Source organism: Pinus tabuliformis, chromosome 8 (genome assembly GCF_031772625.1).
Source record: "Pinus tabuliformis cultivar Carrire ecotype Pingquan chromosome 8, CPIR1, whole genome shotgun sequence".
Taxonomy (NCBI): Eukaryota; Viridiplantae; Streptophyta; class Pinopsida; order Pinales; family Pinaceae; genus Pinus; species Pinus tabuliformis.
This window is the reverse complement of record NC_142294.1, coordinates 805735543-805747794: the sequence shown is the minus strand read 5'-3', so window position 1 is coordinate 805747794 and position 12252 is coordinate 805735543. Positions and strand designations below refer to the sequence as shown.

At 37.3% G+C, this 12252-nt stretch overlaps 1 protein-coding gene across 1 annotated transcript in view; it reads left to right on the top strand.

Annotated features, from left to right (window-relative positions):
- The first annotated feature begins 427 nt into the window (after positions 1-427).
- The window catches only part of LOC149238037 (ubiquitin carboxyl-terminal hydrolase 16-like), a 73880-nt gene continuing 62055 nt past the window's right edge, over positions 428-12252 (top strand). The window contains exon 1 of the mRNA XM_089372898.1: positions 428-1517. Within this exon, the coding sequence (XP_089229024.1) occupies positions 1237-1517 (281 nt within the window). The 5' untranslated portion in view covers positions 428-1236. The remainder of the gene's footprint in view (positions 1518-12252) is intronic.

Here is a 12252-nt window from a genome sequence, read left to right as displayed (position 1 = left end):
TCTAATTAATATATACATATTTTAATAATAATAATAATAAAATTATAACACATCCATTACCATTTAAAATATAAAATTCAGGGAAACAAACTTCCTTATACGATAATTATATTACTATTTAGTTAATATTATTTTATTTAAAGAAATGTACATCCCTTACACATCCCATTACCAATTAATATATAAAACTCTGGGAATAAAATTTCCTTGGACAGTAATTATAATACTATTTAAATAATATTATTTTATCTAAACAAATTTACATCCCCTACTCTTTAGCATTAGTTTTTCAGAGAACTACAGATATAATCTTAATATAAGAAAAACTATAAATATTAATAGGTAACGGAATATGCCATGCTTTACTTAGGGATTAGGAATTAATGGGACCATCGCGATTCCTTACCAAATAAAAATGATTATTTTGGGACAATCATGAGGTTGTTGCGGGGTAGGGTGATGCAGTCGTCGCAATTCCCAAAGAGTGGAACCTCTTCTACATTTCTTCCTGCAATACCCATAGAATAATTGAGTGAATTCTGAAAATTTACCAGTTTACTGCCCTTTTTATGCAGTATCTCATTCAAGGTTGCCTTCATTAATGCATCAATCTTCTTCTGCTGTCAGTCCTCTTATTCCAGATCCAACTGGCTTATATTTCCCCCACAGTCCTATAAAATATAATTCTGTTACTGAACCAATTGCCCCACACCACATGCCCCAGACTCCTCCCCGCCCTGGCTAAGGGCACTTACATGGAATTGAAGACTTGCTCTCCCTTATACTCGGAGACCGAGAAGAAAAATCTTGTGAAATCTTGGCAGTTTTAATCTCTCGTGAGGCCCACTTAACCCTCCTGGAGAGTACATGTCCTTGAGGAGCTAGGGCTCTTTGATTTCAGGTACCCCATCAATACGTGTCTGCTCATACCCCAATATTTCTCGGAGATCTGGGCAAAACCCATTACCTCATCTTGCCTTTTTCTGAGATGGTATACTGTAATCCCATATTGAAACATCGTATTCCCAACAGAGATCCTGTTATCCTACAACCATACGCAGGTCACTCAAAAGACAAGGGGTTGGGTTCTTCAGATTTAGTAGGAGGAGCATCGCTGAGCACCCATCCATACCCATACTGGGTCTATGTGTACCTCATCCGAGGAGGAGATACTCAGTGCTCTCGTATATATTCATTTTGAATGCCTTGTGGGCTGGTGTGCAGGGGGCAAATTAAATGCCCAGGCGCAGGGAATTTGGCATTTCAGACTATTTGCTAGCTCTAGTAATAGTGATCCTGGTTGGTCTTGCGATCGTGCGCAAATGGCAACGGGACAGAACCGCCAAGAGGGCAGAGATCAGGAAGCTTCTCAGATTGGCTGAAGAAGAGGCTGCCAGGGTTGAAGCTGAGGCTGTGGTTGAGTACTTTTATGTGGCTGCGGTTACGCCTCCTCAATGTGCGGTTTGTTTCAGTCCTACTACAACTAGGTGTTCCAGGTGCAAGGCTGTCAGATACTGGTGAGTTCCATTTTTCCACTCCTTTCTTTATTTTTGCAATTGAGGCATGGACATGAAAATTTTCTCAGCTGATATTCAGAAATGACTAGAATTGTGCATGAACTGGAATGTCTCTCTGATTTGGAGCTGGTATAGTTTAGGCCTAAATGTAACTCATGCATTAGGCATCCACACTTAGGTACTCATTTTGGCTCACCGCGCCACCCTCCCCAAATAGACCCAACAAAGTCACTTGAAAGAATGGGAGTTGAACAGTGAAAACCCATTATTCTGTTTCTGCATGTCCTGAAAGGGTACTCTCCTAAAATATACCTAACAAAATCATTTGTATAGAGGGGGTGTTGAACAGCAAAAAACCACACGTCTCCCTCCACATGCCCTGGAGACAGAACACATGGCCTACCTGTACTGATATCAGTTCATATGGCATGCACATAAGAAGTGGCCAAAACATCATTCATCTAGATCTACAAGACTATCAGAGAGAATTACGGTGAAATATTTGAAAATATAGCTAGAAGGATGTGAATGCTATTAAGAATGAAGAAAGAATGCAATGCTGTTAGGTTGATGTTGCTACGTATGAATGAAGAAAGAATACAGTGTCATGTTAGGCAGATATTGTGGAAAAGGTTCCATGTTATTTGTGATCTTGTTCATCTGTGGGATTGTAAAGAAGAAATTGTGTATTTTTTAGCTTCCTTACAAGTTGAGATGGATCATGATGAGATCAGTGGGGAGTGACATTTCCAGCAATCTGTAATGATTTAGTACCCATGTTCACTTCACATAGTAATAATAGTGGATTATAATTCTTATGGGCGAGAGCACTATAATCATCGCAGGAACAAATTATCTGGCCTTTGCCAGGTACATATATGAAGGTGGACATTCTTTCCCATAAGCCTTGGCAAGCTATAATTTGCCTATTCTTAACTCCCTGCTCAACTTATTCTCTTCTTTTTCCTTGAAAGTGATGTTTTGACAAACCAGATTGGAAGAATTACTTGCAACATCACTTTCATGGGGCAAACTAGTCCATTAGGGGTAAATCGTATACCAATGTGCTTCTTTAGGTGTATTGGCCTAGATGGGGCAATGTCTAAGCACATGCCCTGGGGAAGATTGAAATTTGAAACACTGGACAGCTTGAGAGGTCACTGCCCTCACCATTGGATAACAACCCTATTGGTTGTTCTCTTTTTTAATTTTTGAAAATTATTGATGCAACCACAGTTATTGATATTCAAAAATATATCTCTCCATTTGAACTTGGCATTGTTCCTGATGCAAAATCAAATACGTAGGAAATATTGAAGTTTTTCTTTGACATCAAGTTTTTCCTCCAAAAATACAAAAGAAATATGTAATATGCAAACATAATATGATTATCTAGGGAAAACATGCTAAATAAATTGTCCAAATTATAAAAAATAATCGAGAATTGGCACAAAGTTGAAAGAGGGTTCTATATCATTGTTGCCATATGCCTAGAATTATGTGGGAGAAGGATTACGGAGCTGTCTTGAAAAAATCCCAGGATCGAAGCAATTGTAGGACATTTTGGCGTGCGCGCGCACACACACATGTATTTATATACTATAATGCATATATATTAAAAAAGGGTATAGAATGCCAAATTAGTTGAGGCTGCCCTACCTTATACATCCCTGCTTCCCAATGTGTTGCGAATTGGATGAATCTGACTCACCGATTCATCATCCTTGCGAGTTGGGCTTGCAAGAAAAGCAGGCAGTGGTGAGTCAGACTTGTGGGCCTGGAAAAATGTGCCCAAATTGACTTAAATGGGAATTTGCTCCATTTCATTCACTTTTTTTTTACAGAAACCCTTGCAGGGAGGAAATTCTGTGAACAAAACCCCAACAGAGAAGGATTTTGGTGGAGAGGTTGTCATTACTTTGCTATAATTTTGTCACAACAATGTTCACTTACACTCATCTTACCAAAATTATGGCTCAATCGTCAGGTGTTGCTGCGCAAGCTTAAAGGAAGGGAAGCTGCTGCTCCTCTATGTCCAACTGAGAGTGATACTTCTATTGTTACTGCTCCATCTCTTGTAAGTGGAGCTAACATTTTTAGGCTTGGAAGTGAAAATAGGGCTGTAAATGCAAAGAAGAAAACCATGAGAGTAAATACCCATTCGGCAAGTCTATTGCTGGAGTAAACTATTATGGGCATGACTTTTGCAAGGTCAAATTTAGGAGCAATTACTTTTGATTGAAGGGCCATTTGTTTGCCCTCAACAATTATAGAATTGGAGCATCTCCATAAGTGTCTTTGAGCCAAAATATGACAGAGGAATTTGTTCGACAAGAGAAAATGGCAAGAACACGTAAGACGTACAAAGATGATGGTCCCCATGCATTTGTGAAAAGATAATCTAGCAAAAGTGGAGTGAGGTTAATTTTGACAACGTACTAGCAATAGTAGTAAGAAAGCGACATGCTCCTTGTGGTCCAATGGACAAGATCTTTTTCAACAAGTGCTACAAGAGGATATTATCATTGGATTCTTCTTCTATCTCAATTTCTTTTCATTTAATGTTGCATAATCTCCTTAAATTATTGAGATGTGTTGAGCTTTAGTTAATTGTGTTTCGATTGGGTACGTGGCTCTTGCTTCAGAGAAGTTTAGAACTGCATAGTTGGTTAAGGCAGAGGAGGAGGTGGATAAACTCCTAACACCTATCAAATTAGCATGGCCATCATCTTGTGTTAATATGCTTTTTGATGAATGGATGGATCCAGCATACCATTTGCTCATTAATTTCATAGCGTCATCAAAGCGTGTACCAGTCTTCTTGAAAGCAGTGGATGCTTTTGGAAAATACAAGGATGCAACATATGTGTGTGAGTTGTTCATTAAAGTTAGTGGGGAAGTAGGTGCTGATAATCGTGTTCAAAATATATAAACAATGCACTTGTTTGCAAGGCTACTAGCATTATTTTGGAAATTGAATATCTATAAATACTTTGGAAACATTGCATTGTATGTTCTCTAAACTTTGCATTTAAATTTATTGCCTTAGATGTGACCTGGATGGGAGAGTTAATTGAGGATTTGTACCAAATCTACAATTTTGTACAAAACCATACCCATGCAATGCCCTCACAAGCTATAAATGTTTCACACAATTATCATTGTTAAAGATCATAAATACTTGGTTTGCTTTCTTGTTCATCTTGCTTAAGAGGCTAAGGAAGGTCAAAACTAAATTTTAGATTTTTGGTCTTTTTGGAGAAATCCAGATTTAAATGCTTCAGAGAAGGTGAAGGATATAGTGTTGGATGATTGTGGATGGGAGAGGGTAGAACTTACCTCTAAGATTGTGGGTTCTATCATTTTTTTGTAATGGTTTGCTATAAAAGTTTCACACAATTATCATTGTTTAAGATCATAGATACTTGGTTTCCTTTCTTGTTCATCATGCTTAAGAGGCCAAGGGAGGTCAAAACTGCACTTTCATCTGATGGTTATTTCAAATTTTTGGTCTTTTGGAGACAGCTAGATTTAAATGCTTCAAAGAAGGTGAAGGATATTGTTGGATGATTGTTGATGGGAGAGGGTAGAACTTACTACTAAGATTGTGGGTTCTATCATTTCTTTGTTATGGTTTGCAAACATTGACAAAGCCATATTGGGAGATGTTTATGAGCGGTGGGACTCCACTATCGAGTCTGTGAAGGTGGTTATTTTTTAAAATGAGCATCCCAAGTATGGAACATTGAAAAAAATCTTATTGACCTGATAGAGCACCATATGGAATATCTTTGTGAGTAGGTAGGCAAAGAATTTCATGCATTTGCATTGCTGGACTCATTTGTTGAAAACTTGAATCCCAAGTTCTATGGTCACGAGTTGCTTAGTGCTAGGCATACGCACAAATTCCCTTGTCACATGAACATGAAAGTTTAAAGGGGAGGAAGATGCATTGAATAAATTGTATCAAGGTAGAGCCATCGTTGATGAGATGGACAAGGGCTTCATAGAGTTTTCCATGCAACTGGGCGATTCAGGGGTTATGGTGTGATGAGAGACATGGGGCTTAAAAGACCTATGCTTGCCAGGCAACCTGCACTATTTTTCAATACTTAGTCACGAGCTTCCTCTCTCATGTTACTTCATCCTCTTGTTGTGAGAGGAACCGGAGCAAAGATGGGAATGTGTAGGCTTTGAAGAAGAGCAAGCTTGTATAGTCTACAGTGCAGATATTGGTGTATGTGTTATTGTTGAATCAAACCAGAGCGCGGAATCAACTGGTTTAAACTGGTTCACAATTGGTACAATCTAGTGGAGCCAAAAGTGGTTGGTGGAGGGAGAATGAAAAAAGGGGAAAAAAACAAAAGAAAAGAATCCTTTCGTCTCCCTCCAATACACCAGTGACCAGATCTTAGTGTCTAATGGTTTGGGTTTACATTGATTACATTTTGCATATTTTATGTATTTTTTAATAGACCGGTTCATAAATTGGTTCACATGGCAGTTCTAGTTTTGTATTGGTTTGACCCTTGATTGTTTTAAGGTCGATACCGGTTTGACCCTTGATTGCTTTAAGGTCAATACCCGTTTGACTCTTGATTGCTTTAAGGTCAATACCCGTTTGACCCTTGACTAGTTTCAGTTCTGATAACTTTGGTATGTGTACACCAACCTCTGCCTTATATATAGGATGAGGGAAGAATGGTTGAAGGGAAGGACAAAGATATGTGTTATACTTCTTAATGATGTGGGTTTGAACAACAACTTTGAGTTGTCATTGGCCATCTTGGATCTTAATGCACTGGTCCCAGAGCCGGCCATTTTTGATGATGATGATCATCATCTCAAGGGGTCATCTTCCACACCATTACCAACGAATGTTATATTTATCATCTTGGCCAATTTATTGCTGATTGCTTAGAATATAACTAACTAGTAACATTGGGGAAGATATAAAAAATATCATATTAATAAACTTAAAAAAGTACAAAAGCATAATCTTGTTCAATTTTTTGAACATCTAAAGCAACAACAACATCAAAGAAACACATTGTTACATAAATCTCAAAATAAAACTGATATATGAATATTAAAATGTGAAGTGGTACATCGCACATCGATACTGAAATATGATATCTGTATTGAGTCATAAGTCCTGACAGCATGATACAAAATCACATAAAAACAAAAATTAATGTATATCATGAGATAAATCATGGTGATGAAAACAATGGATTTCCTCTTGTTTGCTTGATGGAAAATTGTCATAGTATCCTTAGAGCTCAATCCCGTAACTCACTTTTGCAAATGATGGTTAAAAGACTAGGAAGGCGAGATTGATGTGGACAGGATGATAATTTCCATTGCCTCATAATCTTTACTGAAATATTGTGATAATTTTGAAATGTTGAATTATCGCTGAGATTGTTGGCTTGGAGAATGAGTTCTGATATACTGTGACATGGGTGATATGTTTCTGGTAAATTTAACACTGTTACCAACAGTCCAGATGAAGAGGAGGGAGGAGACCGCAGTGGTAGTGACAGTGGTGGTGATGATGAGTTGGATTGTGAGATCCTCTTGCAGGAGGATGAGGCATGAGACTTATCTACTTATCTATTTGTATTTTGTGATTGGCATTCCCAACTATCATCCTATCTATGTAATGCATTATGAAGACATTGAATGGAAAAACTACAGTTTAAATTTTAAGGTTACTTTTGAATCTATATTGTACAGTGTTGTTGGCACTCATGTTTGATCATTGCCTATTAATAAATATTAAAAATGTATATTGTTTTGTCTATCATGATATTTCATTTGTGTATTTCTTTACACACACACATGCGCATGCAGACACACACATGCACGTGCACAAAGTATCTTCCTATATCCTATTTCAGGGGTCTGCATGTCCTGTATCACCGTGGAAGGGGACTTAGATTGCAGCATGATAGATTTGTATGCTACTAATACCTACATTACATTATAAGAACTAAATAGTAAATGTATCAAAAAAACATGATTTATAGTAAATTAAGCATCAGCCGTTTAGTACAAGACCAAATACCATCAATAGTTTAGTAGGTGCAGAATCAAAAAGTTAAAAGTTAAAACCAATAGGATGAAGTAAAATAGGAAATGGAACAGATAACATCAAACATGTAGTAGTTACAAAGTTATAAAATGGATAACAGAAAGTAGCAAATGAAATGAAATAGGCCATCATTACTTGAGGAGTTATAGTACGCATAGAATAGTGTATACAAAATATGTCATGTGCTCAAATCACAAGCGAGGAACTAAACACTCGACTGAATTGAAGTGGAAATGCAAGGAATGATAAAGAGGGATGAGAGCTCTGCAAGCTCTAAACCCTCTTTTTGAGTGTGGGGCCTGTTGGCGCTTTCCCTTACTGTTTAATTGCTAAAATTCAATATCAATTTTCTGCAATTTCCAAGTTTTAGGCACAAAGGACAGAGTGCAGGGTTCTGTTTCATATATGTTGAAAGATGGAAATATATCTACTTTCTATCTTCATCGTCTAAGACTCTGAGGTTTGATGAGTCTGATTCCACTGCCAAACCTCCTGGAATGGGGTTTATTCATTTAACATTTTATGTTAAAATGTAAGTTAATGAGTCTTTTTTTAGCTTGAAGAATCCATTTTTTTTTAAAGAAAATCCTCAATATTTGTGCTCCAGGGGGTACACAATTGTAGGTGAGAAATGCGCTCTCTAAAACGCTGTCAATTGAGAGTGTGTTTCTGAGAGAACTTTTGCAGGAAGTGCTGTTTTGGATCAGAGCCAAGACCTCGAGGATATCACCCCTTGCGATGCTGGGCTATATGAACATATATTATATATTTCACTAAAACTGGAAATAGAGAGCTTCCAAGGGAGGAATTTGGTTTGGGTGAAATTTGCAACACAGATCTAAACTATGCATTTTTTTTGATGATTGTCGCAAATTATCATATCTTTTAATAGTTGTAAAGCTTATGGAAATGGAAATCATACATCACTCTCTCTTTCTAATGTTCAAGACTTAACATCTTCCTTAGAGATTTGACCTTTTGTTAGCTTGCAGAAGTTTGTCAGACTACACTACAATATCACTTTGGTACAAGCTAAGTCACAGGGTTTGCTGAACCTAAACCTTCAGGTTTGGAATTCGGCGAACTTGAAAGAGAATTTGAGTTTCATTTACGTTTACTGAACCTAAATGTTGAACCTAATAATGAACCGAATGAATTCAAACCTCAAGCCCAATTTGAACCCTACGGCGAACTTAAATGAATTTTTTCTTTTAGGTTTGATAACAAGTTTAAATTAGGGTTTGCTTTTTAATTAAAAAAATGAAGTGTGCAGCAGGTATTCGCTCCATCTTTGCAGTTTACATTATATTTTAACGTTGTAGCATGCATTCTTCTTGTTTTGACACTTGCACATCCCTCTTTAATCATTAATTGGCAAGTCTGTAAGCTATCCAAGCTAGCGTTGCGGGGAGCGCCCCTTGGAATCCGCTCCCGAAGCGCGCTCCCTAAATTTATTTTTCGCTCCTTGTGATTTTAGAAGTAAGCGTAGGAGCGGTCGAGGAGTGATTTCTCCCTGATTGCTCCCAAAGCGATTTTTTAAGTTAGGGAGGGAGTGGGGAGTGATCGCTCTTGACCACTCTCGCACACCAGAAAGCTCTCCACGGGATAAAAGATGTGCGCAACTTTTTTTGTTGGAGGGAGGGGAAGAGCAAAAGAAATATCAAATAAAAGCCTTCCTCCCCTCCCTACAATGCATCATTTGTATCATTTGGTGAGTGAGAGGAAGATTGGAGCTTGAGGTGAGTGAGAGGAACTTGAGGAAGATTGAGAGGGTTGCTTCAAGATTGCAAGGGAGATTGAAGCTTGGGATTGAAGGCACCATTGGAGAGCTGAAGAGGTAGGGTCTAGACTCTAATCTAGCATTTGTGTTTTTTATATGTTCATTGTTAAATAAAAATGTTCTCTTCTCTCTTTCCCATTCCCATTCGTCCATTTTATTGCATGCAAGAAACTATAACTCCACCAAAGTTCAAAACTTTAAACACCATGGCTATATGGAGTGAATAGCTTAGAATTTGACAGAAATACATATATTTTTTTATTAATACTTGAATGACGATTGCTACATAGAAGGGCCCTTGGCTTATATATCGCCTTGGGTGTTTATTGGTGAAAGGGCATGATGTTCTGATCATGCCCTTTTGCCTAATTAATCCATAATTACAAAATTACTAATTTTTTACATAACATTGCCTACCTCTTGAAAAGATGCTTTGTCCTCAAAGCATACGTAATGACAAATGTTGTTGACAAAACGCTTATGTCTCTAGGAAGCTTCTTCTTCAGGTAGGTCTTTCCACTTGATAAGGTATTCTTTGATTACTCGTGATCGCAACTTATTTTCCTTGGTGGAAATGATACCTTCTGGTTCTAAAATGATCTTCCCTTTGTCATCTAATTCGAAAATGTTGTCTGTGCTGATTGGTGTTTGCCAAGTGTTTTTTTAAGGCAAGATACATGGAAAACGTTGTGAACACGACTTTTATTCACAACGCTTACCAGGAAGGTTTAAGGTGGATGCTACTTGTTTGATCTTTTTGTTAATCTGATATACATGGAAAACGTTGTGAACACGACTTTTATCAGGAAGGCTTAAGCTGTATGCTAGTTGTCTGATCTTTTTGTTAATTTGTTTTTTCCCTTTTGTTTTAAGGACAACTGCTCGTAAGGTTGAAGTTTAAAAAATACGCATTCTCCAACTTCAAATTCGCTCTCTATTTTGTTTCGGTCAGCCTGCTGCTTCATACAATTTCTTGCAATATTTAGATTTTCCTTTAGTGCTTGGACGACCTTTTGGGTTTCTTCTAATTGATCTTTAACTGCTGGAAGTTTTGTCTTGATAATGGCAAGGTCCTTCCATTTAGGAGGTTCGTAACCATACAGAGCTTGAAATGGAGTCATTTTCGCTGAAGTGTGGTAAGTGGAATTGTACCACCATTCGGTGAGATGTAACCATTGAGCCCACTTATTTTGTTTGTCTGTTGCATAACAACGTAGGTAGGCTTCTAAACATTTATTGACAACTTCTGTTTGACCATCTGTTTGAGGATGGTATGCTGAACTCATGTTGAGGTAGGTTCCTATATGTTTGAAAAATTCCTTCTAGAAATTACCTTTGAATTTGGCGTCTCTATCGCTAACAATGACCTTGGGAAACCCATGTAATTTGTAGACATTCTTGCAAAATATTTTGCTGAGTTTGATTTTTTCGTTCCAATGAAGTGTGCATACTTGGTGACTCTGTCGACTACTATGAGAATTTTTCCCTTGCCATCAGGCACAGGTAACCCTTCGATAAAGTCCATTGATATTTCCTCCTACTTCTGATTGGGAATATTTAAGGGATAAAGCAGTGCAGGTGTCATAATGTTCTCATTTTTATTTCTCTGGCATTTATCGCATTCTACTACATATTTTTGAATATCATTATTCATTCCCTTCCAGAAAAATGATTGGCGTGCATTATAGTAGGTTTTAAAGAAACCTACATGTCCGACTAACAGTGAATCATGGGACGCTTTAAGAACTTTGGATTTAAATTTAGAATTTGGACTTAGGTAAATTCTCCCCTTGTACCACAAAATATCGTTTTTCCATTCAAATTTTGAATTTTGAGGAGGGTTATTGATTATAGCACTTGTTTCTGGATCTTTTGCATACTCACTTCGAATTTCATTAAGCCATTCTAGGATAGCAACTGAAATTGCAAGTAATGATGATTCTTTGTCTTTCCTGGACAAAGCATTTGCTACTATGTTGTCTTTCCCTTTCTTATGTAATATATCCATGTCGAAGGCGGCAATTTTTTCGATCCATTTTTGTTGTTCTGTAGAGAGTGTTTTTTGCTGGAGGAGGTATCGAAGACTATTATGGTTTGTTCGTATTAAGAATTTACTTCCCAAAAGATATTGTCTCCACTTGGCTAATGTTTGCATAATGACGATTGTTTCCTTGTTGTATGTAGACTTTATACGTTCTTGTTGTTGAGTTTCCTGCTTTCAAACGTGATTGGGTGACCATCTTGCATTAATACTGCTCCTATGCCAAATCTTGAAGTATCACATTCAATCAAAAACAACTTTGAAAAGTCTGGAGTTGCCAGTATAGATGCATTAGACATAATTTCCCTTTAAGTTTTCAAAACACTTTCTTGCTTCAACATCCCATCGAAATGAGTTCTTCTTTAAAAGGTTCGTTAGGAGTGCGGTTACATGGGCATAGTTTTTAATAAACCTTTGATAGTACCCATTCAACCTAAGAATCCTCTTAATTTGGAGATGTTAACTGGTATGGGCCATTCTTTTATAGCCTTGATCTTATTAGGATCTACTTTTACTCCTTCCTTGGATATTATGTGTCTGAGGTACTCTACTTCTTCTTTTCCAAATGTGCACTTGGACATTTTTGCATAGAACTAATGTTCTTCTAATATAGTGAGAACTAATGTTGTAGATGGTCCTTCCATGTTTTACTATAGATTAGAATATCGTCAAAGAATACTAACACAAACTTCCTTAGATATGGACAAAATACCTCATTCATGGTGGCTTGGAAGGTTACTGGAGCATTAGTTAATCCGAAGGGCATTACCTTAAATTCATAATGACCTTCATGTGTTCGAAAAGCAGTTTTCACCAC